The sequence below is a fragment of the Xiphophorus maculatus genome, chromosome 20 (genome assembly GCF_002775205.1).
Source record: "Xiphophorus maculatus strain JP 163 A chromosome 20, X_maculatus-5.0-male, whole genome shotgun sequence".
Lineage (NCBI taxonomy): Eukaryota > Metazoa > Chordata > Actinopteri > Cyprinodontiformes > Poeciliidae > Xiphophorus > Xiphophorus maculatus.
The window spans coordinates 6,016,811-6,041,875 of record NC_036462.1 but is presented as its reverse complement, the minus strand read 5'-3'; the positions used below and the strand labels follow the sequence as shown (position 1 = coordinate 6,041,875).

At 41.9% G+C, this 25,065-nt stretch overlaps 2 protein-coding genes across 3 annotated transcripts; one reads left to right on the top strand and one right to left on the bottom strand.

Annotated features, from left to right (window-relative positions):
* Positions 1-1,428: 1,428 nt before the first annotated feature.
* On the bottom strand, positions 1,429-9,809 carry LOC102233805 (tripartite motif-containing protein 35-like). The gene is made up of 2 exons (XM_023324602.1): positions 8,810-9,809; positions 1,429-1,881 (listed from the first exon to the last, which is right to left on the bottom strand). The coding sequence occupies exons 1-2, from the start codon at positions 9,718-9,720 to the stop codon at positions 1,467-1,469; spliced, it is 1,326 nt and encodes a 441-aa protein (XP_023180370.1). The 5' UTR covers positions 9,721-9,809; the 3' UTR covers positions 1,429-1,466.
* A 3,911-nt stretch (positions 9,810-13,720) lies between these two features.
* On the top strand, positions 13,721-15,749 carry LOC106700445 (zinc-binding protein A33-like). 2 transcript variants are annotated; one of them, XM_023324640.1, is made up of 2 exons: positions 13,721-14,131; positions 14,210-15,749. In XM_023324640.1, exons 1-2 carry the CDS (start codon positions 13,880-13,882, stop codon positions 15,269-15,271), a joined length of 1,314 nt encoding a protein of 437 aa, XP_023180408.1. In that variant the 5' UTR covers positions 13,721-13,879; the 3' UTR covers positions 15,272-15,749. The 2 variants fall into 2 exon arrangements, with proteins under 2 accessions (XP_023180408.1, XP_014331366.2); XM_014475880.2 differs by having other exon boundaries at positions 13,721-15,749.
* Positions 15,750-25,065: the final 9,316 nt, after the last annotated feature.

The following is a 25,065-nucleotide window of genomic DNA, read 5'->3' as shown; positions in this document are numbered from 1 at the left end:
ATTTACAATATTAAAAATAGACTTTATTCTTCTATTTTAAAAAACCAATAAAGCACAGCAATCTAGGAGAGAAATTAGGAGGAATCTGAGATTGAAAACCACTGCAACCCAAATTAGTAGAAACACAAAATAACGTTAAGTAACAAGGATGACAAAAAAGAAAATGTAAATCCCAAATAACATATATCACAGCCCTAAAGAGCTGCCCTGAGTAAGCACATCTGTAAAAAGCTGCTATCAAACTGTAGTTCTGGCACCATGAAGGTGCAATAACACCAACAGCATCACCTAACAGAATATGAGCGTAAACCAAACTACTGCCTGAGGGCAGAAAATACCAAGAACATGAGAGCATAATAGGCAACAGCACCAATCTGTAACACACACAAAAAGACAATTAATAAGATGCCTGCCAGCACTACTAAAACCCATATGAGGTAGAATAAACAGGCACCTTAATTGGTGACAACTGCATTAAAGGTAGATTCAGACCGCTGTAGAGACAATCCACCAACAATAAAATCACATCAGACAGAACAATAACCCAGAGCTTGTTCCAGTCAACCTGATGGATACAGAACCAACACCCAGTTTGACCTTTGCAACCTCTGACTGGAGCAGCCATATATACTAATGCGCCAGGCAACGCTGCAACCCAGCAGTGAAGGTGGGGGAACGGGGCATAGTGTGTTCATGGACCCAATACGGGTGGGAATTTCCAGCTACTTCTGCCTTAGGTCTGTTTTATGAGTAAAATCACCCGGTTACACTTCCTTCCTTCAGGTTGTCAAAGTTCAGGTTTTTCATTTGGACATTTGTCCATGTTGGACTTTGTAAGAGGAAAACTTTCATTCAGTTTATTAATGCAGAACCGATTCACATTAAACAGCAAACCAGATTAGAAAAATCTCATTTCTAAACAGAAATGAATTCTAGCTTTTCAGTCAAAGAGCCGTTTTACCCTCACAGCAACGAAATAACGATTAGCGCCGCAGTGAGCCAAAATACTCTCCCATTTCGTCTGCTAATGAGCTTAAAAAAGAAAACACAAAAGCCGTCACAGATTTAAATATTTTTTATTTGCACATCAACATTTCAGAAACATTTTGGCAACTAAAATCACACATTTCAACACATTTCACTGTGAAACATTAAGAAAAAGGTTCATGAAATGAGGCAAGGCTGCAAATCTTCAAAAATGTTGTCCAGAAACTGAGCAACACGTTGCCTGATCAGTGGGATAACATTTTAAACTTCACATCATGATGGATTCTGCAGCTACTTCACTGCAAAGACAAGAAATATGTTTTTTAGTTTTAACTTCAAATATCTTGAAATAAGACAAACGTGTCAGAAAGTCATAGGAGTTTCTTTAAAGTCCCTGGCAGATTTCTTTACTTATAACGACATATTCCAGTGTTGCTGGTGAACGACCCAAACGTGTCGGGTCAGCACCACTTTGTGCTCTAACTGGACTTCAGGCAGAGTTTCTCAGGTATTATCCTCAGAGGAGACGCGTTCACCGTGTTCAGGTAGGGGAACAGTTTCTGACTGAATGAGTGTGTGAAGGTGTGAAGGTGTGTGTTGGTGTTGAGGTCGAAGAACACCAGCTTCCCCCGGTTCCAGTCCAGATGGACTCTGATCCGGCTCAGCTTTCTCATCGGTTCCAGAACTGTGGACGGTTCCGACAGGGCCCGGGCCATGTACTGACCGTCAATGCAGCCGATTCTCCACAGACGGCTGGGATGGTTTCCTTTCCTCTGGACGTCCTGCGAGGCGACTCCCACAAACCAGTCTGTGTTGTCTCCAACCTCAACGTCCCAGCTGTAGGTTCCCGTCATGAAGCCCTCCGAGCCCAGGACGATGCGGAAGAAGTCGAACCTCTCCGGGTTGTCGGGAATGTTCTGCTTCTGGCCGCATCTCACGCTGGTCAGGTCTTCAGACAGGATGAGCTCAAAGTTGGCGCTGTTTGGATCCAGAACCACAGGAGTGTAGGACACCAGATGCTTCATCTTGTTCCAGATGTTGAAGCTCAGGTTGCCCAGGTGTTTGGCCACATCTATCAGGGCTCCAGAGACAGGCTGAGGATTCTCCAGCAGGAGGCGCTGTTGTTAATGTTTTTATTGATTTAATATTGTAAAAAAAAAAACAACTGTTCCATTACAAACAATAAACCAAAGGGTATAGTTATTTCACTGCAATAACTGATTAAATGTAACTTCTTAGTTTCATCCAGTTTAATATTATTATTAAATGTTCTTTAATTGTTTTGCTTCTGTTTTTTGTAGAATCACAGATAAAACAGCTTTCATTCCAGACAAAGATTTGACCAGAACATATTGTTTAGAAGGTATTTGTGACATGCTGAAATGTTGTTCCCACTAGCCGTAAATTCATTGCAGGAAATAAAAACCAAAATTATCTATGAGGAATTTGACAATCAAGAGGAAAGTAACAAAAACTTCCTGTTACACACGTTTGATGTCAAATGTCCAGTGTGGCTCCACTTTGGGAACATCCCACAACAGAATAGACATTAAGACAGCTGGAGGTTTTCTCACTGTTCATATTTCATCACAAGACAAACAGAAAAGAAACAAAAGGAAAAAACTCCATTCAGCAGCAGACGGCTGCTCATCCGGCTGCTCAGTCAGCTCCACCTTCCTGCTTTAGCGGCTCAGCGCCGCTGTGAGTCCAGTCCAGCCAGTACCGGCTCAAGGCTGACCATTGGGTCTTTGTTAGCATAAGGCCGGGTAGGGGTGTGTGTGTGTGTAGGTGTGTGTGTGTGTCCGTCAGGTTGGTTCAGGTCTTCCTCCTCTCCTGAAATCTCTTCTGGTTATGATGCCTCATAAAAATAAATGAAAATGCAAAAAAGTTGAAATAAAACATTTCTTAATATTCTGTTCTGTGCCTCCAGCAGATCAGGCCTCAGTGACAGTCTTGTGCCTTCATGCTGCCTTCTCGCCGGTTGAGCAGATTCCATTTTGTGACGCAGTCAGCAGATCTGATCCTCTGCAGACAACAGATGGATGGTTGCGACTTCATTTCCTGCATGTTTTACTAATTAGAACCGAAGCGAGAAATGGTTCAGGTACATTCCAGGTAGGAGAGCCGATCACGTCGACTTCCTACATATCCCAGGATTCAGTTTGATCTTTCAAAGCCTAAAACCAGCAGCGCCACAGAGTTTCTGAACACTTACATCGCAACATTTCCTGCAAATGCCTGGGTTAATGTAGCAATTCCTTCAGCGCTAACCATCTCTGAATTCACACAGAATAAAGTCCGTGCTTTGTTCTCACTATGAATAAGGTGGCGACTTTATTACATCTGCTGGCAGTCTGTAAGCTGAAGGGGAAACGGCTCATCCTGCTCTCTCCTTATTTCACAGTTTTCCCTGTTAAACTTATTTCATATATACAGTTTAGTTACTCCGATTCTTCTTACCCTATTTTTCCTGTTTCCCGGCTGATGAGCCCAGGATCAACGACCAGCTTAGTGTAATGGAAAGAGTTCAGTCAGAAATGAAGATTGAGCGACAGAAAGTGAATATTGAGATACATGCTGGTTCTGGAAAACAAAACAACTCTTCAAATCAACAGAGGTTGCCTGCACCTAACCAAGCAGCTCACCTGAAACTCAGCAGAAAAAAGTTGAGACGGGAAGAATCTCTCAGACAAATCCGCATGGCTCTGAACAAGACATTCCCCTGACTCCGAACGAAACATTCCCCTGACTCCAGACGAAACATTCCCCTGACTCCGGAGGAAACATTCCCCTGACTCCGAACGAAACATTCCCTGACTCCGGACGAAACATTCCCCTGACTCCGAACGAAACATTCCCTGACTCCGGACGAAACATTCCCCTGACTCCTAACGAAACATTCCCCTGACTCCGGATGAAACATTCCCCTGACTCCGGACGAAACATTCCCCTGACTCCGGATGAAACATTCCCCTGACTCCAAACAAAACATTCCCCTGACTCCGGATGAAACATTCCCCTGACTCCGAACGAAACATTCCCCTGACTCCGGAAGAAACATTCCCCTGACTCCAAACGAAACATTCCCCTGACTCCGGATGAAACATTCCCCTGACTCCAAACGAAACATTCCCCTGACTCCGGACGAAACATTCCCCTCACCAAAAACTACAAAAAAGCAGCTGAAACCGAAATAATCCTTGAACTGAACTAAACTAAACTGAACTGAACTTTTATTTACTTCAGCGCAGCTCACAGTTTTTAACAACTTCTGTAGCTTTCTGTGTACTTCTAAATCTACTCCTTAGTTGCATCTTTTCTGGCCTGATACTGCCTCTAGTGGCGTGGGGTGGTAACACAACTAATATAACTACATCACTAAATGACAACAGCACAAAGTCTTTATTATTTACTATTAATCCCGGCATTATTGGCACCATAAAAAAATACATTCTCTAATAAAACACAATACTTTTACATTTTCTAATGTAGAGCTAATTAAATGAAATAAACAAGACATTTATACATTATAAAAAATACCTATATATCTCCATCACTATTATTATTTCTCCTTTTTATTTTAGGAGGAATAAAAAAATAAGGAGACATGAAAAGCAACATAATAAAAATGCCATTTACAATGTATGCATGAGAAACTTAATTGAGCAAAAGTCAACAACAAACAAATGAATTAGATTCACAGAAGAATAACTAATCTGGTTCTTAAACAAATACAAGGAAAAATTTACATTTTTGCTTTTATGGTGCCATGTATGTTATTCTAAGAGACTTTTTGTTGGTAGAGTCCTATGTACAGGAAAAATAAGATGAAACTATTTAATGTATCAAGGTGGAAATTTTCATTTGACTCTAAAACAATAAAATAAAACTCATTCATAGAGTCACAATATCAACAATTTGTACATCGAGTAAAACACTTGCTATAGGTAAATGTTATCATTTAGTTTGGTTAAGAATAATTATTGCACTGTCAATAAATGATTTCTAATAGATGTTCTTAGTTACCAGAGGAAAACAGTAAAACCTTCATGAGCTCAGAGGTTCAAACTGATGAATAAAGAGGATGGACGCTCTCTGCTGAAATATTCCTGCCATCAAACAGTTGAGACAGAGTTGTTTTTGGTTTCAACCAGTGACGTGCGGTCAGGGGAGGCAGGTGAGGCAGTGCCTCACCAGCCATCATGGAAAGAAAGAAAATATATAATCATAAAGTAATTTAAATTGTTATATTCATCCGGTGGTTTGTACTAAAAAATATTTATTTTTCATGTAGCTTCACCAATTTCGATTTTTATTTGTTCAAAATCGCTGAATTTTCTTATTTTCCCATTCAAATGCTTGGAAGCGATGCCGGTGAGGCAGCAGCGAGCTCTGCCTCACATTGGATTGCGCAACCCCTGGCTCTGCGCTGGCTGCTAAGCGGAGAGAGCATGTTGCTGTACGGCGTCAATAAAATGGTTTAAACAAATTTAATATGTGAACTTATTTCCAATAATTTAGCTTATGTATATAATGTACAGTGCTTTTTGTCACCAACTGTGTTTGTGTAACGTGTTTCGTGTAATGAGCGATTATAAACGGCAGAGAACAGGTTCGAGGTGAGGCAGGCAGTTCTCTTGCCTCATGGCAGGGGGCGCTCAAGATCCCAGACGTTCGTCTTGTTCACTCCTCAACTGCCGAGTAAGTGACAGCGAGCTAGGCTAAACGATTCGGGAAGCAAGTCAAGTGCAGCGATAGATTTTGTGAGCTACAGTTTGTATGTGTAAGGATGCAGAAGTGAAACATAACCTGTAAACTGCTGTCAATCTATGCATCTATTTGCAAATCTGATTCTGATGACGTCAGTGCCTCACCAGCTATGAACCTCACCGCACATCACTGGTTTCAACACCATTTACCTGATATTTTACCTGCCATTGAAAGTCTTCTTAAAAGATTGTCTGTTAGTCTGCAGCTCATGTGACCAAACCAGCTGAGGAGATGAAAAGTGAAAACACTCAACATTGTCTTGTACACAAGCTCTAGTTTAACCCCAAGATCTCTGGGTCTCCTTAAAAAATAATCTGAGAAAAGTTCTTAAAGATACAGCCAGTGGTTTCAGCAAAACTGAGCTGTCTGTCCAGTCAGACGGTGGAAAAACCACACAGCTGGTTCTGGTTCTGATTATGTTACTGAACAGACTGGAGAACTGGGCCAGACTCTCAGGTCCAGAACTCAACTGGTTCCAGCCCGACCTGAAGAACTGGGATTTCTATTTCAATAGGAAACTTCTCATTCACAGAGTTTTAGATCTAGAGTTATAGGTCTAGGGATATATATCTAGAGTTATACATCTAGAGTTACAGATCTAGAGTTATACATCTAGAGTTACAGATCTAGGGTTATAGATCTAGAGTTACAGATCTAGAGTTGTATATCTAGAGTCAGCTTCAGTTCTTCCAGCTGTAAACCAGAGATCAGGCTGACCTCTGACCTCTGAAACTCATGCAGGCGTTTCTGTTTCTAATTTCCTGATTTCTCAACATTCATAATTCATGTTGAACATCATTGAATCATGTTATTGGTTTTATTCCTGTTATATTTTTTACCAGTTTATTATATTTCACCAGTATTCTCTTTTTTTCTTAGTTCAGGTGAGTGCAGCTCACCTAGTGAGGATATTGATGAAACATTGAACTGAGGATGAAATCTGTCTGTCAATAAACTCCTGGGTTATTGAAGTTGTTTGTTCGTTGTGCAGCTTTTAACATCGAGGCCTCATCAGGTGGTATTTATAGACTCAACTATGTGCTCATCATTTTCCTCATCAGATGACGCTCTGCCTTGGCCACTCTCATTTAATTACTGCTTTTGTTGATCATTTCCCTCAGCAGGTACTAATAGTTATTTATAACCAAGCCAGACCTCATTGTTGAACGTCAGAGGGATGGATGGACTTTTCAGTGAGCAACCTGAAAAACAGATTCTGATGCCAAAAAAGTTTGTTTGTTTTAAAGCCAACAGGTTTTAATTTACTTCTGCATATTTTACTGGTGATGAGAAGCGATACTGGGAAGCTGCGCCGCTCCAAACAGCCCCAGCTGCTCCGACTGGTTCTGTGTCTTTACACATCATCGTCAGCCCTTCAGCTGTTCACACATTCATCTTCAACGTTCTGAAGAGTCTTTTATATTTGTCCTGTGGGTCAGATTACACAGCTGAGAGAAAACAGGCCTGAATAGAAGGAAAAACTGTTTTTAATTATGTATAACTTTCTTTTAATATAACAGTTGATTAGAACTTTGTTTTGGACTTTCACATAAAATTCCAGTGAAATATGTTTATGTTTGTGGTTGTAATGTGACAATTCATGGAAAAGGTCAAGGGGTGTGAATACTTTTACATGCCACTTAAAGCCAGTGGAAATGGTCCTCTATGAATATTCAAGAACTACTTAGTGATAATTAGCTCCTACATGTTGCTGAAAAGGTCCCTGTAAGTTAGTTTTGTCTTATTTTCTGTGTAATAAAATATTTGCAGTAGAAAGTAGACGCTCTGTTTTTTATTTGACAGTTTATTTTTTAAATGATGGAAAAATGTAAAGCCTGTCCGTCATTTTTATGGATTACAATTTATACTCCTGACTATCCTTGGTGGATAAGTGCAGACATTTTCACTTTTACGCATAAATAAAATCCTTTCTGAAGGCTGAATGCCTGCTGCTGACCGGGAGCTGAAGCATGTTTGGCTCAGAAGCTCTTGAAGCTTTAACAAGCCTGGAGCTCACACAGAACAGAAGACTACAGAAAACATTGTGTTAATGTGTTTATAGTCTAAATATAGGAGCGGAGAGATTCAACCAACCAGCAGCAGAGAGTCGATCTTCTCCCCCTGACTCGCCCTGCAGAGACAACAAGCAGCAAGATGGAGCTGGAAGATGCTGGATAAAAACGAAAGCACTAAAAGCTTCATTAATTGAAATAAATTAAAATGATATGCTGGGTTTAATTCAGCTGCGGGCCTCAGAAGAGCTAGTCAGTCGGGTCGGATCGGGTTGGACCGGATCTGAAGTTAAAAATGGAGGACAAGTTTTCTGTGGAACATTGTCTTCATTAGATGACTTCCATACTGTCAGAACATCGCTGCATGATTCACTTCAAATAAAGACAGTTTTCACAAATGTTTATTTGATCAACAGCTTTATTTCAGTTTGAGTCACTTAAACTGTCCATATGAAGATACTTCAATCTATACAGTAAAATAAAATGTGGTTGAAATGTTATGAGAAAACAAAGTAAAAGCATTTCTTAACAATAAAATCAGAGTTGAATCCTTTCTGCTCTGTTTTGGTATCATTGCACTGATCCTCTTAAAGCGGCTGGAGGTTTTAGCAGCTTTGCTGTCTGGTTAGTTCAACCTGAGAGACACATTTTCAGGTATCAGCTTCAACGGCGACGCATGAGCAGAGTTAAAGTAAGGAAACAGCTTCTCAGTGAAGGAACAAGTGAAGGTGTGAATGACGGTGTTGGTGTTGAGGTCGAGGAACATCAGCTTCCCTCTGTTCCAGTCCAGAATGGTTTTGATCCTGCTGAGCTGTCCGCTCACTGGCAGAACCGTGGACGGTTCTGAAAGGGCCCGGGCCACATATTTACCTTTCAGGCACCCGATTCTCCACAGACGAGTCGGATGAATTCCTTTCCTCTGGACGTCCTGCGAGGCGACGCCCACAAACCAGTCTGTGTTGTCTCCAACCTCAACGTCCCAGCTGTAGGTTCCCGTCATGAAGCCCTCCGAGCCCAGGACGATGCGGAAGAAGTCGAACCTCTCCGGGTTGTCGGGAATGTTCTGCTTCTGGCCGCATCTCACGCTGGTCAGGTCTTCAGACAGGATGAGCTCAAAGTTGGCGCTGTTTGGATCCAGAACCACAGGAGTGTAGGACACCAGATGCTTCATCTTGTTCCAGATGTTGAAGCTCAGGTTGCCCAGGTGTTTGGCCACATCTATCAGGGCTCCAGAGACAGGCTGAGGATTCTCCAGCAGGAGGCGCTGTTGGATGGTTTCTGCAGCAGTCCTATAGCTCTGGAGCATTACAGCATCCTGAGCCTTTATCAGTCCCTCTGTGTCTTTTATTGTCCGTGAAAGAGCAGCGATCTCTCTACTCAGGGCGTCGATCTTTAGGCTTAACTTCTGAGTCTTCTTGTTTTCTTCTGTCCTCAGAGCAGAAATCCTGGAGTCTTCCTCCTTGTGGAGAAACAGGTGAAGCTTCCTGAACTGCTCCTTGATCCGTCCCTCGGCTTGTTGGGCCTGGAGCTTAATGTATTCAGCTGTCTGATCCAGGTTTCCCTTCTCGTCTTTGAACACCTTCAGTTTGTCCAGCAGCGGCCTCAGGGCCTTTCTCAGCTCATTTCTCCGACCCTGAGCTACTTCATTAACAGGTTGGAGTTTGTGCCCATAATGATCACCTGAATGCTGACAGACGAGACATAAAAGTTCCTTGTCATCCACACAGAACAGCTTGAATCTCTCACCATGCAGGCGGCAGCAAACCTCTCTAGAAATGCCATTGTTGATTGACGATATTCTCCTGCAGATCGGACAGTTTGGGGATATTTTGTCTTTCCACCATTTATTCAAACACTCTCTGCAGAAGCTGTGGCTGCAAAGCAAATCAACAGGATCTCTGAAGATGTCCTTACAGATGGGGCAATACAAGTCCAGAGATTTTGGAGGCATTTCTTCTGGCTTCAAGCATCCAAAGTTCCTGCTAAACTCTGGTCTCTGAGCAGATCCTGGCAGTTTAATCTGAGTGAGGCTTGCTGGATGTTTTTTATGTTCAAGTCAAGGAGGAAGGACTTGTGATTACAGGAGTACCTCAGGCGTTTCATGGAAGGGGTGGAGCCTTGACAAGTTATGTCTTATGTAGGTCGATGTTGTCAAACCTTAACTGCTGAGATTCTATTTTAAAAATGAAGTTTAGATAGTGGTCATTCTTTTGAATGTGTTATATAAAACAAACCTGACTTGTGCTTTATTCCTAGTTTTGTTTGTTTGAGCCAAACGCAAAACCTCCGAGTCATCTCCGCTGGAGATTTATGCTGAGTATTTATCAAGAGGAAGGAATGGAAATACCTGAGCTCAAACTCTCCAACAGTTTTGTAACAAGTTTTTATTGATTTTAAATGCAAACAGATTAATGTTTTTATTGCTTTAATATTGTAAATAAAGCAACTGTTCCATTACAAACAATAAACCAAAGGGTATAGTTATTTCACTGCAATAACTGATTAAATGTAACTTTTTAGTTTCATCCAGTTTAATATTATTATTAAAGGTTCTTTAATTGTTTTGCTTCTGTTTTTTGTAGAATCACAGATAAAACAGCTTTCATTCCAGACAAACATTTGACCAGAACATATTGTTTAGAAGGTATTTGTGACATGCTGAAATGTTGTTCCCACTAGCCGTAAATTCATTGCAGGAAATGAAAACCAAAATTATCTATGAGGAATTTGACAATCAAGAGGAAAGTAACAAAAACTTCCTGTTACACACACTTGATGTCAAATGTCCAGTGTGGCTCCACTTTGGGAACATCCCACAACAGAATAGACATTAAGACAGCTGGAGGTTTTCTCACTGTTCATATTTCATCACAAGACAAACAGAAAAGAAACAAAAGGACAAAACTCCATTCAGCAGCAGACGGCTGCTCATCCGGCTGCTCAGTCAGCTCCACCTTCCTGGTTTAGCGGCTCAGCGCCGCCGTGATTCCAGTCCAGCCAGTACCGGCTCAAGGCTGGCTATTGGGTCTTTGTTAGCACAAAGCCGGGTAGAGGTGTGTGTGTGTGTGTGTGTGTGTGTGTGTAAGGGTGTGTGTGTGTAGGCGTGTGGGCGTGTGTGTCTGTGTGTCTCAGGTTTCAACAGCTGCATTTCCATTGATCAGAATTGCACAATTTGTGGCTCTAGATAAAAATGTATGAAAGATCGCCTACATTAAACTGAAATATGTAACATAAAATAGGTGATTGCATTAGTCTTCAGCCCGTCAGTATTTATTTGCGCCTCTGGCTGCCGTCCCAGCAGCAGTCAGTGTGGGTTGGTCTCAGGCTGGCTGCTTATCTGAATGCTGCCGGCTTTTCTCATTTCTTCCTGATAAACTCTTCCAGCTCTGCTAGGTTGATGGGGGATCAGGTGTCAATAGGTCTGGGCTTTGACTAGGCCTGTCCAGAACAAACCATCTCTGTTTGTGCAGCTTTAACTGGAGATTTTGGGTCGTCGACTTTCTGGAAAATAAATGTTATCTGAAGAAGTGGTTCTCTGGCAGATGGAAGCCAAGTGTTCCAGAGTTTCAGTTTACCTTCTACCTTAACCAGCATCATGCTGCCACCACTATGCTTCACAGTGGGGACAGTGTGTTTGTGGTGATGTGCAGTATTTGGTGTCCACCTTGTCTGATTACCAAAAAGCTACATTTTTCAACAACCTGTTCTCTGATTGGTTGTTCTTTATCCTTCATGATGTACTGGTAGCCATGGATACTGATAAACCAGTGACTGCACCTTGCAGAACCAGAAGTCGTTGTGCTCCAACTTTTTTCTCCACTGCTGGAGGCACTGAACTGCAGCGCTGCCTCAGTGGCAGATGGCTGCGTCCCATATGCACAAACCAGCGTGGTCGCAGGTCCTTCCTCCATAGACTCCATCGTTGATCTCAACTGATCAAATGACATCCTCACTCAATCTTTTTTTATTTCTTAGTCTTTTGTTTTTCCCAGGACTAATTAACAGATTCCTGATGTGATCATGTCAGTTTTTGGAAGCATACCTGGAGGCCTGGTTTCCCTCCAGCTCTTTGTTTTCTGTTCAAGAATGTTTCATCTCGTCTGACGTCATACCTTTTAATGCTTGTGGACGCATGCCAACATGTTTCCCAGCTCGTCCTTTAACACCTCATGTCAGCGTGACTGTCAGTTCAGGATCTAAGAGTAGCCTTGCAGTTCCACCTTTAACTGTTTAGCTACAAAATGTGCATCTTTGCTGCTGTTTTTATGAATGCCCACAAGTTGTTGGAAGAAACATTTTGTCGTTTAGGTTCCTCATGGCTGAAAAGTCTTTGGTCCGTAGGCTCAATAGTTTTACATTTAAAGGATTTTCTGCAGCATTTCTGCAGACAAAGTCCGAGTTTGTTGTGGGAAAACTATTGAATACTAGTTAATCCTTCATGCAACCCTGGATTTTCATACTGGCCAGTTTAGCCTGAAAAATGAATAGAAAATAAATGTGCTTTATTGTCCCACAGTGGGGAAGATTTGGGTGTCACAGTGGTAAATGGTTAGGGAAAATGGGAGCATGCAGATTCACACAAAGGTAAAAAATAAGAGTAATAGGCCGCACGGTAAGGAAAATAAAACTGTGCTGCTATTTAAAAAGTAGCATACTAATAAAATGAATGCGCTGCTGAGTAGGTTAATGTAGGAAAACAAGGTGCGCATGGCTACGGTACATATGTGAAAAACATCAGCAGCCCAGTTGGAGGAGCTGGAAAACTGTAAAACAGGATGTTTCCAGAGGAAGGCTGCTGGTTGGGATGCATTAGACTGAAACCTGACTGGAGTTTTAATAGGTTAGTTTCTTCCTGTTTAACTGGAAATGATTGATCAGCACAGGCCACATCCCCATCTGGTGATTAGTGTCTCACCTAAAACAGTGAAATTATGCAGACAACCAATTCAGCTGTAATGATCAATAATTTTCCATCATTATATAACTATTCTTCATACAAAAGGGAATTTTCCAACACACACGTCATCTCTGCTGTGGTGAGGTGACGCTCCTGTTAGCAGGTATTTCTGTGCATGTCATGTAACCCAGTTACTAGATGTGATAAATGTTTCATAAATACCATCAGGCGTGTTTGGGAACATACTTTCTCACCAGTTTTTGCTTTCTGGGAAAACAGCTTCCAGTATTCAGTATCTGAAAAACACTTTTTATGACATGAGCTTCTGTTTTAATAAACATTTGAACATAAACAGATTTAAATGATCCAAAGTGAAGTAAATAAATAAGCAAAGAATTGTGCATATCTCCTCATACATTTAAAGTTATTTCTATTTTACGTTGCATCCTGTGAGAACAGCCACATCTTTTGGTTTTGTTGAGATGAAAAGCTGTCAATCCTGTTGTCATGAAGTCAATTTTTAAGCAGTCATGCAGAGAAACCAGAGATTGAAGATAAACACTTATGCGGAAGAAAATCTTTGTTTTCATCTGATAAAAATGTGGCTGTAAAAGCAACAGGCTGTTGCGTTTAAACCCAGTTTTACGGTATTTTTATAGCAGCATTGATCAAATGAAGAAAAATGACCTTTTCTGTCAAAATAACGTCATTCTATAAAAGTGCTCTGAAATTTTAAAGCCTCAGACTGAGTGTAAGTAACTAGGTTGGCTGCAAGTTGGTAAAACGTCATAAAATGTTGTTCAAAGCTCTTAGGGTTTTTCCAGCTCTGATAGAAAATCACTGTAAGGAATCTTAGGAAGTGACTTTGATTGAAAGAAACACAGCCATAAAATCTGAAATGCCTCAAAGATGAGCTAAATACTCTAACAAATCTGTCAAGATAAAGACTGTTGATGGAGACAAAAGCGACACCCTGCTCTTCATACTGGAGGTTTGCCAGTAAACAGCCGTCCTACTTCCTCATCAGCATGAACATAAGAACAACTTGCATGATTCAAACTAACTCCACCCAACAAGATCCACTGAGAGGACGCACAGAGCAGGGAACAGCACCTCAGCACTGATGGGAGTTTTACGGCCAGCGCTGCTCCAGTGTGTGGATGTGTGATTGGTAAGCTGTTGGACTGAGTTTTAACTGAAAAGACAAGAAGCAATGCCTCTCACAATGGAGGAGGACCTCAGTTGTACCATCTGTCAGGACGTTTACAGGGATCCAGTTGTCTTGTTCTGCAGCCACAGCTTCTGCCGACTCTGCCTGAAAAACTGGTGGGAAGAGAAGAAGAAACTGGAGTGTCCACTTTGTAAAGACGAATCTACTACAAGTGACCCTCCATGCAACCTGGCTTTAAAAATGCTCTGTGAGAGATTCCTGTTGACAAGAAAGAAGGAAGTTACAAAACCAGAGGTTTGCTGCCGGCTGCATGGTGAGAGATTCAAGCTGTTCTGTGTGGATGATAATGAACTTTTATGTCTCGTCTGTCAGCATTCAGGTGATCATCATGGACACAAACTCCAACCTGTTAATGAAGTAGCTCAGGGTCAGAGAAATGAGCTGAGAAAGGCCCTGATGCCGCTGCTGGACAAACTGAAGGTGTTCAAAGACGAGAAGGGAAACCTGGATCAGACAGCTGAATACATTAAGCTCCAGGCCCAACAAGCCGAGGGACGGATCAAGGAGCAGTTCAGGAAGCTTCACCTGTTTCTCCACAAGGAGGAAGACTCCAGGATTTCTGCTCTGAGGACAGAAGAAAGCGAGAAAACTCAGAAGTTAAGCCTAAAGATCGACGCCCTGAGTAGAGAGATCGCTGCTCTTTCACAGACAATAAAAGACACAGAGGGACTGATAAAGGCTCAGGATGCTGTAATGCTGCAGAGCTTTAGGACTGCTGCAGAAACCATCCAACAGCGCCTCCTGCTGGAGAATCCTCAGCCTGTCTCTGGAGCCCTGATAGATGTGGCCAAACACCTGGGCAACCTGAGCTTCAACATCTGGAACAAGATGAAGCATCTGGTGTCCTACACTCCTGTGGTTCTGGATCCAAACAGCGCCAACTTTGAGCTCATCCTGTCTGAAGACCTGACCAGCGTGAGATGCGGCCAGAAGCAGAACATTCCCGACAACCCGGAGAGGTTCGACTTCTTCCGCATCGTCCTGGGCTCGGAGGGCTTCATGACGGGAACCTACAGCTGGGACGTTGAGGTTGGAGACAACACAGACTGGTTTGTGGGCGTCGCCTCGCAGGACGTCCAGAGGAAAGGAAACCATCCCAGCCGTCTGTGGAGAATCGGCTGCATTGACGGTCAGTACATGGCCCGGGCCCTGTCGGAACCGTCCACAGTTCTGGAACCGATGAGAAAGCTGAGCCGGATCAGAGTCCATCTGGACTGGAACCGGGGGAAGCTGGTGTTCTTCGACCTCAACACCAACACACACCTTCACACCTTCACACACTCATTCAGTCAGAAACTGTTCCCCTACCTGAACACGGTGAACGCGTCTCCTCTGAGGATAATACCTGAGAAACTCTGCCTGAAGTCCAGTTAGAGCACAAAGTGGTGCTGACCCGACACGTTCGGGTCGTTCACCAGCACCGCTGCGTCGCTACAGTTTGTTTTTTATAGGTCCCGTCCAGCAGAGACCGAACATTTACTTTTACCAATGAAGAATTACGGCTTTCGCCATGACACTCCTGTTGATATACTAATGTTGTGTGTGTGCGTGTGTGAGTGTGTGTGCGTGTGTGAGTGTGTGTGCGTGTGTGTGTGTTGCATGTGAGTGTGTGTGTGTTTTCCTAACACGAAGCTCTTCAGTGTCTGATGTATTAAAATGATTGAATGCAGAAGATGCTACTTGGAAAAGTATTAAATAAAATGTATATAATTATTCATATTGTGACGTCACAATAAAATAAAGTATCCTGTGGGTAAAAAAAGGTTAAGCACAGAGAATAATTTGATTTGTTACAATATATATGAAGGAATTTAATTGATTTTAATCCATGTGTATTTAAATAAAGAGTCATTTCAACACAATCTTATGTTACACTAAGAAGTTTTTTTTTCTATTGTTGTAAAAAATGTGCCGGAAATTAATTTAAAAAAAAAAAAGAAGTAAAAAACTGTCACATACATGACATCATATAAATGGAAAACTTCTCTGTTTTGCTAAATATTTCAGTATATAATTTTTTTACTGTAATCAATATTTTCCTTTTATCTTACATGTTGATGGGTTTTGTTTTTCTTGTGGGGGAGTTTTTCTTCTGTCTGCTGCTTCCTTCAGTCATCCACTAGATGGCGCCAAGAGGCTGCAGCTACCTGGAGGCCGTACCTGGACTGGATAAGAGCAGCGGGCTGCCTGAGATTATAATTCATAGACAGTAATAAGATTATGATTCATAAATACAGTAATCAGATTATGATTAATAAACAGTAATCAGATTATAATTCATAAACCAGTGTTGTATAAAGTACTGAAATCTCAGAGTCAAGTAAAAGTATAAGTACCTCTCCAAAATATGACTTTGGTAAAAGTCGAAGTCACTGACTGAAATGTTACTTGAGTTAAAGTCTTAAAGTATCTGAAACTTCTTGTACTTAAGTATGGAAATTACTGTAAAAATGGATGTACTCAAGTAATGTAATGAAAAGTACAAGTAAAAAGTAAAACAAGGCAAGTTTGAATGACATTTCTTATATTTTGGTAAACTTGTCAAATACACTTAAAATAATGTACACAACCAAGTGCAGGCAAAATTAAACCTGCTAATAGATATACCTGCAGGCATCATTTAGTTAAGAAAATTAGGTGCTTTACCTATAGCACAAGGTTAACTTAACCTGCTTTACAACTGAACCAGCTTCTTAGTAAACCCTCCAGGACAGAAAATACAAAGTTTTTGTAAGCCTTAAGTTTTCCCTTCAAGTAAGGTCAGTGCTGAAAATGAGAAAAATAAATAGTACAGAAAATGCGGCCAACATGAAGAAAAAGATCTGTTACGATTACTCTACTTCACAAATCAGTGAATCAGTCAATGCTACAGTCAGTAGGTGGTGCACACAACTGGTCATTATGCAAAAGAAAAAAAGAATTGGGAGGGAAATGCAGCTTATTGGCATCTGTAAACCTGGTTTTGAACTTGCATGCCTTTCCTATATTCGTTAAATTTAGTCTAAATTGCTATCGCTATGGCTTCTGTCCCCCTTGAACAGAGGAGTCTAGGTAGCCTGCTACAGTCAACATTAAGCCTAAGCTAAATACACCATGTATGGAACTGAAACAATGCCAAACAAAGTTCATTTATGGTCAACGTTTCACAATACAGTAGTGCCTAGTGACCAAGCTATAGTTACTGAAACAGGAGGATTATAACCATTTCATAAGAAGTTACCTCGATGGTAGGGTGACCAGACGTCCTCTTTTTCCCGGACATGTCCTACTTTTCAGACCTAAAAATCGTCCGGGATTTTGGTCAACTGCCTCAAAACACATTACATAGCTTACAGTGCATTGTGATTACATTGCCACTCCGTTCCACTACTCCATTCCAGGTTTCTTTGTATGGCAAATTAATCACGCCCTTCTCCCCAAATCCAATCACGTTGCATTATGTGTGTGAGTGTGTGTGGGAAAAGTAAAGATAACACCCCCCCTATCCTCCCCCTCTCATCAAAGCCTAAATTGAGGTATTCAGCTGGATAATGTTCAGGTTGGCATCTTAACACTTACTTGTCAACATCTCTGGATGTCCACTCAAGGCATCACAACACCAAATTATTATTTTCTTTGCAGTTGTGAAACGTTTAAAACTTCCCATATTTTTTCATTCCTCATAAATCATTTGCTTACTTAAACAAGCCACTCTAAAGAGAAAACTGTTCTCTGAATTTAGAAAACTAAAACTACATCAAAATCTTGCCTTATGCGATGATAATGACTTCTCTACTGTCAGACAGACCTACTTTTCTTTCCAGCTTTTAGATAATTCATTATTTTTCATTTTGTTTACTAAATCATTTATTTATTTATCTATACTCTATATCTTCAAAATCTTCTTTTTATTTTCTTTCTGTATTTGGTTGCTTAAGAGGAAAGGAGATCAGGCTTTTTCTGTTGTTGCTCCTCTTCTATGGAACAATCTACTTTTCCAAATTAGATCTGCCCACAGCCTGGATCATTTTAAATCGCTTCTTAAAACTCATTTTTATTCCTTGGCATTTAATTGAACTAGTGTTTTGATACTCTGTTTTTATTCATTTGTGTTATTGTCATTCTTGTGCAGCACTTTGGTGCAGTTTTATGCCTGTTTTTAAAGTGCTATATAAATAAATTTGACATTGCTTTTTTCTTATAACTCCTACCTGAGCTCCTCCCTGCTCTGCTGCCTGATCTGCTTCACTCTTCTTGCTCTCCTGTTTTATCCTAACTTTTCTGATTGCCTTCTTCTCTCTTTTTAGCTCCTCCATCCACTTTTCTAACTCACCCATTCCTTCACTACTCATCTTTTATTGATTTGATTTTTGTTTTCTGTCGTACTTCATCCTATAACTCAGTCAGTTTTTGTGAGTGTTTAATTGGCCCTGAAAGTAATATTTTTCTATCAATTTAAATTCTTTACTGAGTTAGGGTTTTGTCTTTCCATAAACTTCCAGTCCTTACACTGGAGTTTATCTTTCGGTGTTAATTTGCTATTCCCTTTTCCCATTTTGAGCAAATTAGTCAATTTTGTTCCAGTCTTAAAAACACATAGGGTGGACTCTAAAAGACTGGATAAATTCTTAGCAGGACGGTGATCAATCCCCTGTTGTGGTAATTCCCTCTTCAACCTTTTCAGGTGGGAAATTCTTGCCTACATGCATCCACCAGAGGTTCACCGTTTGCACTCCTGCCGTTTGGTATGAGGACAAATACCTAGTGGTATTTAAATTCCTCCAAGTACTCTCACACTCACACACACACTTGGTATTACGGGTTTTTCAGTTTACGCGGACTCCGCCGTCCTTCTGTTACGGATTTCTCAGTCCTTCTGTTACCAATCAGTGCCTAGGATTCATGGGGTTTTACACCCCAAAGACCCTCAATCGTTCGCTCACTTTTTAATTTAAACGCTACTCACTTGTCCCCCCTTCACAGACGTCCTGTCAGCCGTTGGTTTCCAGCAGGCGGGTCGGAGACACAGTCCTGGAAAAGATGTGAGACTCCTAGGGGCCTGCCGTGGCCACGGTCTTCTGATGTCCGTCTCTCCCGCTGGAAACCGCAGGCGTATCGGACTCCGGCTTCGAAGGAGCAATTTATCCATCCATCCATCTTCTTCCGCTTATCCAGGGTCAGGTCGCGGGGGTAGCAGCTTCAGAAGGGAGGCCCAGACTTCCCTCTCCCTGGCCACTTCTTCCAGCTCTTCCGGGGGAATCCCGAGGCGTTCCCAGGCCAGCTGAGAGACATAGTCCCTCCAGCGTGTCCTGGGTCTTCCCCGGGGCCTCCTCCCGGTGGGACGTGCCCGGTACTCCTCACCAGGGAGGCGTCCAGGAGGCATCCTGACCAGATGCCCGAGCCTCAACTGGCTCCTCTGGATGTGAAGGAGCAGCGGCTCTACTCTGAGTCCCTCCCGGATGACTGAGCTTCTCACCCTATCTCTAAGGGAGAGCCCAGCCACCCTACGGAGAAAACCCATTTCGGCCGCTTGTATCCGTGATCTCGTTCTTTCGGTCATGACCCAAAGCTCATGACCATAGATGAGGGTGGGAACGTAGATCGACCGGTAAATCGAGAGCTTCGCTTTTTGGCTCAGCTCTCTCTTCACCAAGACGGACCGGTACAGCGCCCGCTTGACGGCAGACGCTGCGCCAATCCGCCTGTCGATCTCCCGTTCCCTTCTTCCCCCGTTCGTGAACAAGATCCCGAGATACTTGAACTCCTCCACCTGGGGCAGGACACCCCCCTTGACCTGGAGAAGGCACTCTACCCTTTTCCGGCTCAAAAAAATGGCCTCGGATTTGGAGGCACTGATCCTCATCCCGGCCGCTTCACACTCGGCTGCGAACCGCTCCAGCGAGAGCTGCAGATCACGATCTGATGAAGCCAAAAGGACCACATCATCTGCAAAAAGCAGAGACAAGATCCTAAGGCCACCAAATCGGATCCCCTCAACACCTTGGCTGCGCCTAGAAATTCTGTCCATAAAAATAATGAACAGAATCGGTGACAAAGGGCAGCCCTGGCGGAGTCCAACTCTCACCGGAAACGAGCCCGACTTACTGCCGGCAATGCGGACCAGACTCTGACACCGGTCATACAGGGACCTGACAGCCCGTATCAAAGGGCCCGGTACCCCATACTCCTGAAGAATCCCCCACAGGGCTCCCCGAGGGACACGGTCGAACGCCTTCTCCAAGTCCACAAAACACATGTAGACTAGTTGGGCGAACTCCCATGCACCCTCCAGGACCCTGCAGGGTGTAGAGCTGGTCCAGTGTTCCACGACCAGGACGAAAACCACACTGCTCTTCCTGAATCCGAGGTTCGACTGTCCGACGGATAGTTTCCAGCAGGCGGGTCGGAGACACAGTCCTGGAAAGGATCTGTGAGACTCCTAGGAGCCTGCGGTGGTCACGGTCTTCTGATGTCCGTTCCTCCCTCTGGAAGCCGCAGATTTCTGCCTCTGATCTCAAGCTTCATCTGAGTCTTACCCTGCTTTTGTGGTCGTTATTTAATGTTATTTCGAAATTAAAATATCCAGGGTGGCACCCAATACCTCAAAGTCCCTGATTGGTACATTTTGATGAACGTTCTCCCAATTGTCTGAAATATATTTGATTTCTCTTCTTTAGTTTCTTCTTCCAGGGTCTGAGTCTCTGTTTTGTCCATCTTTTCTTTGTCTTGTGGCTCAACCTTTGAATTTTCTTCCCTGGCTTTAAGTTTGTCCATCTTCAATTTAAGTCCAGCAATTTCTTGATTTAGCTCTTCGTTCACCTTGCCAATCCAGTACAACTGTTGCGATTTCTCTTTCATTGATTTGTTAAAGTTTCTTTTATCTACCATTGTTCCCCATTGTATCTTCCTATTATGAGTTGACAAGGCTTTGCTTTCTGATTTTAGTTGTTCAATTGTCCCTTTAGCCTCGTCCAATTCACTATTCAAAGTGCTGAATTGTTTTTTAAAATAATCATTTTTGTTGATCAGCCTTTCATTCTCTACCTGCCAGGTATCTTTTTTCCTGGCAGTCAGTCGCTCAATCTTCAGCCTCAGATCTTCGACAGTTTTCTGAAGCTTCTTGTTGTCTTTTGTAAGCTTCCGGCAGCTCTTCTCCAAACTTTCCACGTTCTCCATCAATACATTTCGTCGCGCCATCGTTGAGTTTTGTTTGAGATTGAAGACTGCAAATGAATTTCTCTGTGGAATCTGGGAATATAAAGACAGGCGCCTGTGATGTCACAGACAGGATGAGTGACATCACAGCTTCACGTCAAAGCCACAAGAAGTCTGTTGGGTGAGGGGGAGGGAGAGGGGGGCGGATGTTGTTTTTTTTTTTAACTTTATTCGCAGACACACTGTATAACGACAGAGTTATGCCTCATTTGTTCTGCCTCAAGAAAAAACAAATACAGATAAACATATTCAAGATAAAGAAAAAGCTAAGGGTTCATTTAAAGCAGTACAGATTTCAATTGTTTTATTTTCTGTAGCTCTTTTTCTGTCATCTTCATGTCGAATCTTTCTGGTTTTTATTCATTTTTATTTTTCGCAGATTGTGAGAACATCCCACCTTTAAATGGCTTGTTTTCCGGTAGAGAAGAGACATAAAAAAAAAAATTAAAGATAGGCAACAAGATTCTATGAAACAGTGTCATTGTTTTTATTGTTTTATACTTGTGCATATGTATTAATTGTTTTTATCTTGTAACCAGGTTGCTATGTATTGCAAATTTTTTGCTCAGGTCCCTCTTGAAAATGAGATCTAGATCTCAACGGGGTTTACCTGGTTAGATAAAGGAATATGAATTACACCCATTGAGTAAATATGAATGCAGCAGCGCCCTCTGCTGTTTGACAAAGGTTAAAAAAAAACCCAAAAACTACTTGCTGCATGTTTACGTTTATTAAGTGTTATGTCACCGAATATCTTACAAAACTCAAACTCTTATGCATCACTCAATCAGTAGATGGGGTCAAAACACTTTGTTTCTCTCTCTCGCTTTTTTGTAACGAGTAACTAAACCACACATTGAAAATGTATCGGAGTAAAAGTACGCAATTAAGTTCGGAAATATAGTGAAGTAAAAGTGAAAGTCATCAAAAATTTTCATACTCGAGGAAAGTATGAAGTACTCCAAAATATACTTAAGTAAAGTAGTGAAGTATTTTTACTTCGTTACTATACAACACTGTCATAAACACAGTAATCAGATTATGACTCATAAACAGTAATCAGATTATGATTAATAAACAGTAATCAGATTATGATTAATAAACAGTAATCAGATTATGACTCATAAACAGTAATCAGAATATGATTAATAAACAGTAATCAGATTATGACGCATAAACAGTAATCAGATTATGACGCATAAACAGTAATCAGATTATAATCCCACTCTGACCCGTCGGTCACCACAGAGGCGCTCTGGTCAAGGCTCCTCTCCAGCGGTGGGATTCGGCCTCCTGAAGCAGAGAAAAGCAGTGAACATGAGAACAGGAATATTTTAAATATCTGTAATAAAACAAAGCCAGGCTCTCAGAAATCGTTTCTCACCTGCAGTTTCCTGTGAAGGAAGCTCAGCTTCTGGTTGAGACATTCGATTTCCTGGGAAAGGAAACAGAACTGGTGAACCGCTGAGCTGCGGGTCGGGCAGCGGCAGCACCTGGACGGAGAACCCACCTGCTGCAGCTTCTCATGGCGCCGCAGTTTGATCTGAGGCAGCAGCTCATTCAGTCTCTGGATCTGCAGGAGGAGCAGAAACAACCAACGAGTGCATCATCAGTCACACTCCTCCTTTATTAGGAGCTAAACTTCCTCAAACACTTCAGTCAGCTTCCAGTCAGGAATCATAAGAACGGTCCTAATATTTAGAATCGGGCCCATGCTTCTTTTATTTACATCATAATTCTCGTGATGCCATGTCTGTGTTTACTTTGTGTTTTAACTTCTTGTCCTCTATGTTTCTCCTGCCAACACAACCGCTATGAAACCTGCAGTACTGCCTCCCTCCACCAAGCGGCAGCACCTCACCCTCCTGTCCACGGCCTGCAGCCTGGTCTTCATGCTCCGGCTGATCACAGTCACTGGAATGGTTCTGGGTTTGGGATGAACTGAAGCAAAAACACATTAATAATCAGCTTATTAATCAGTAACTGAATCAGAAACGAGGCATCAGGTTTTTTTTAAAGTTTCCTAAAAAATAAACACAAACCGTTTTAAATCAACATTTTCTCAAATCAGTCATGATTACAATAATTATTCTGTATCTTTTTTTTTAAGGTTCTGTTGGCTCTAGTGGCCTTTATTTGAAAGTAGTTTGACAGGAAACAGGGTAATCAGAGAGGGGAAGACATGCGGCAAACGTCGCCAGGCCGGGAATCGAACCTACGACCACCGCTACAAGGACTAAGGCCTCAGCGTGGGTCATGCTTTGCCCCTGCGCCACCACAGCACCCCATTATTCTGTATCTTTATTTTAAAAATTAAACTTTGAACTTCATGGTTCTAGATGATGCTTCTAGATTTCCATAAAATGTTTTTTCTCATGATGTCGTCCCTCCTGCAGCATGATGCTGCCACCACCGAACTTCACAGAGGAGATGTTGTTCTCAGGTTAGGTGCTATTATTATTATTATTATTATTATTACTACCAAACAGTTGTAGTTTCATCAGTAATGAGTCATTATCTGTGTAAGTTTGAAAACTGTTTTTTTTTTATTTACATAAATTAACATCACATAGTAACAAAAATCCAAACCATTTCTTGTTTCAGCTCAGTATTTCAGATTTTGCGGCACGATGAAGTGTTTTATTAATAACTGATAATAGAGGAAGCAGGAGGGCGAAAAGCTTTGTGTTTGCATGTAAATAAAGAAATGTTTTATATTAAATTAGTCGTTAAATCTCATTTAGGAGTTTTTAATATGATAAATATTTTGTGTTGGAGCGTACCGTTCTGGAAGAGCCGCGTCACTTCAAGCACATGGGGCCTGTGGAGAGAAACAGCGGTCAGACAACGTGGGCTCTGTGGGAGTTAGCGGTGGTCATGCTACATACGTGTGTTTGCTGTTAGCAGGAATGGAGGCGTTCAGGGGGATCAGGCAGCCGCCGGGATTCCTCATCTGCAGATGATATTTAAGAAAAGATGAAACTGATCTGGAATCGTCTGGAAACGTGAAGATTTCAGCATCACGAACCTTCAGCACCACGTTGGGAACGTTCAGCCCAAAGGCGTCGCTGAGGATCTGTGGAGACATTTTATAAAACTCACAAGATGCTAAAACTGATTTCTGATCAACGTGGCAATAATCCCATCATAAATGCATACATGAATTTTTTTCTGTTTTTTCTGCTGAGACGTGCAAAAAACAAAAAAAATGCATCATAAATAATTTACATAAAAATTTATATAAATAATTTTATGAATCGCTTTAAAAAATAAAACGATGTACTAAAAACTGATTTTATTTTATGGAGGAAAATATTGACAATAATTTCTGCTGTTTTTAATAAGCAGATCAGATGAAGAGCAAAGACGATACAAGCAGCTGTATTCGATCCCCTCAACATTTCATTCATAGTCCTCTGCAGACATGAACATTCATGCTGCAGGTTCAGCAGAAGCTGAACAAAAATATTTACAATCTTCAACTTTTTTCCATTTTTGTCTCATTAAAACCATGAACCTCCAGAGCCACATAAAGACGGTCACAAAGTCGGCCTTCTGTCACCTGAAGAACATCTAGAGGACTAATGTCTCAGTGAGATCGAGAGAAACTCATCCAGTCGCATTGATTCCTGCAGCAGCGTCTTCACAGGTCTGTCCAACAAATCAATCCTCCAGCTGCAGCTGATCCAGAACGCTGCTGCTGGAGTTCTGACCAGAACCAGGAGGATAGAGACATAAACCCAGTTCCTCCACTGGCTCCCTGTAGCTCAGAGAATAGACTTTAAATCCTGTTAGTTTATAAATCACTGAACGGCTCAAAACCACAATACATTAAAGATCTGCTGCTGTTATATCAACCTTCCAGAACCTTCAGGTTCTGGTTCTGGTTCTGCTCTGCATCAGAACCAGAACCAAACGAGGAGAAGCAGCTTTCAGCTTCTATGCACCACAAATCTGGAACAAACTTCCAGAAA

Bases quoted from the DNA above. Each gene is read 5' to 3' on its own strand.
- LOC102233805 (XM_023324602.1), bottom strand. From the start codon at position 9,720: ATGCCTCCAAAATCTCTGGACTTGTATTGCCCCATCTGTAAGGACATC. The intron at 1,882-8,809 runs GTTCGACTTCTT...CAACCCGGAGAG, and splicing joins ATTCCCGACAACCCGGAGAG to GTTCGACTTCTTCCGCATCG.
- LOC106700445 (XM_014475880.2), top strand. From the start codon at position 13,880: ATGCCTCTCACAATGGAGGAGGACCTCAGTTGTACCATCTGTCAGGAC.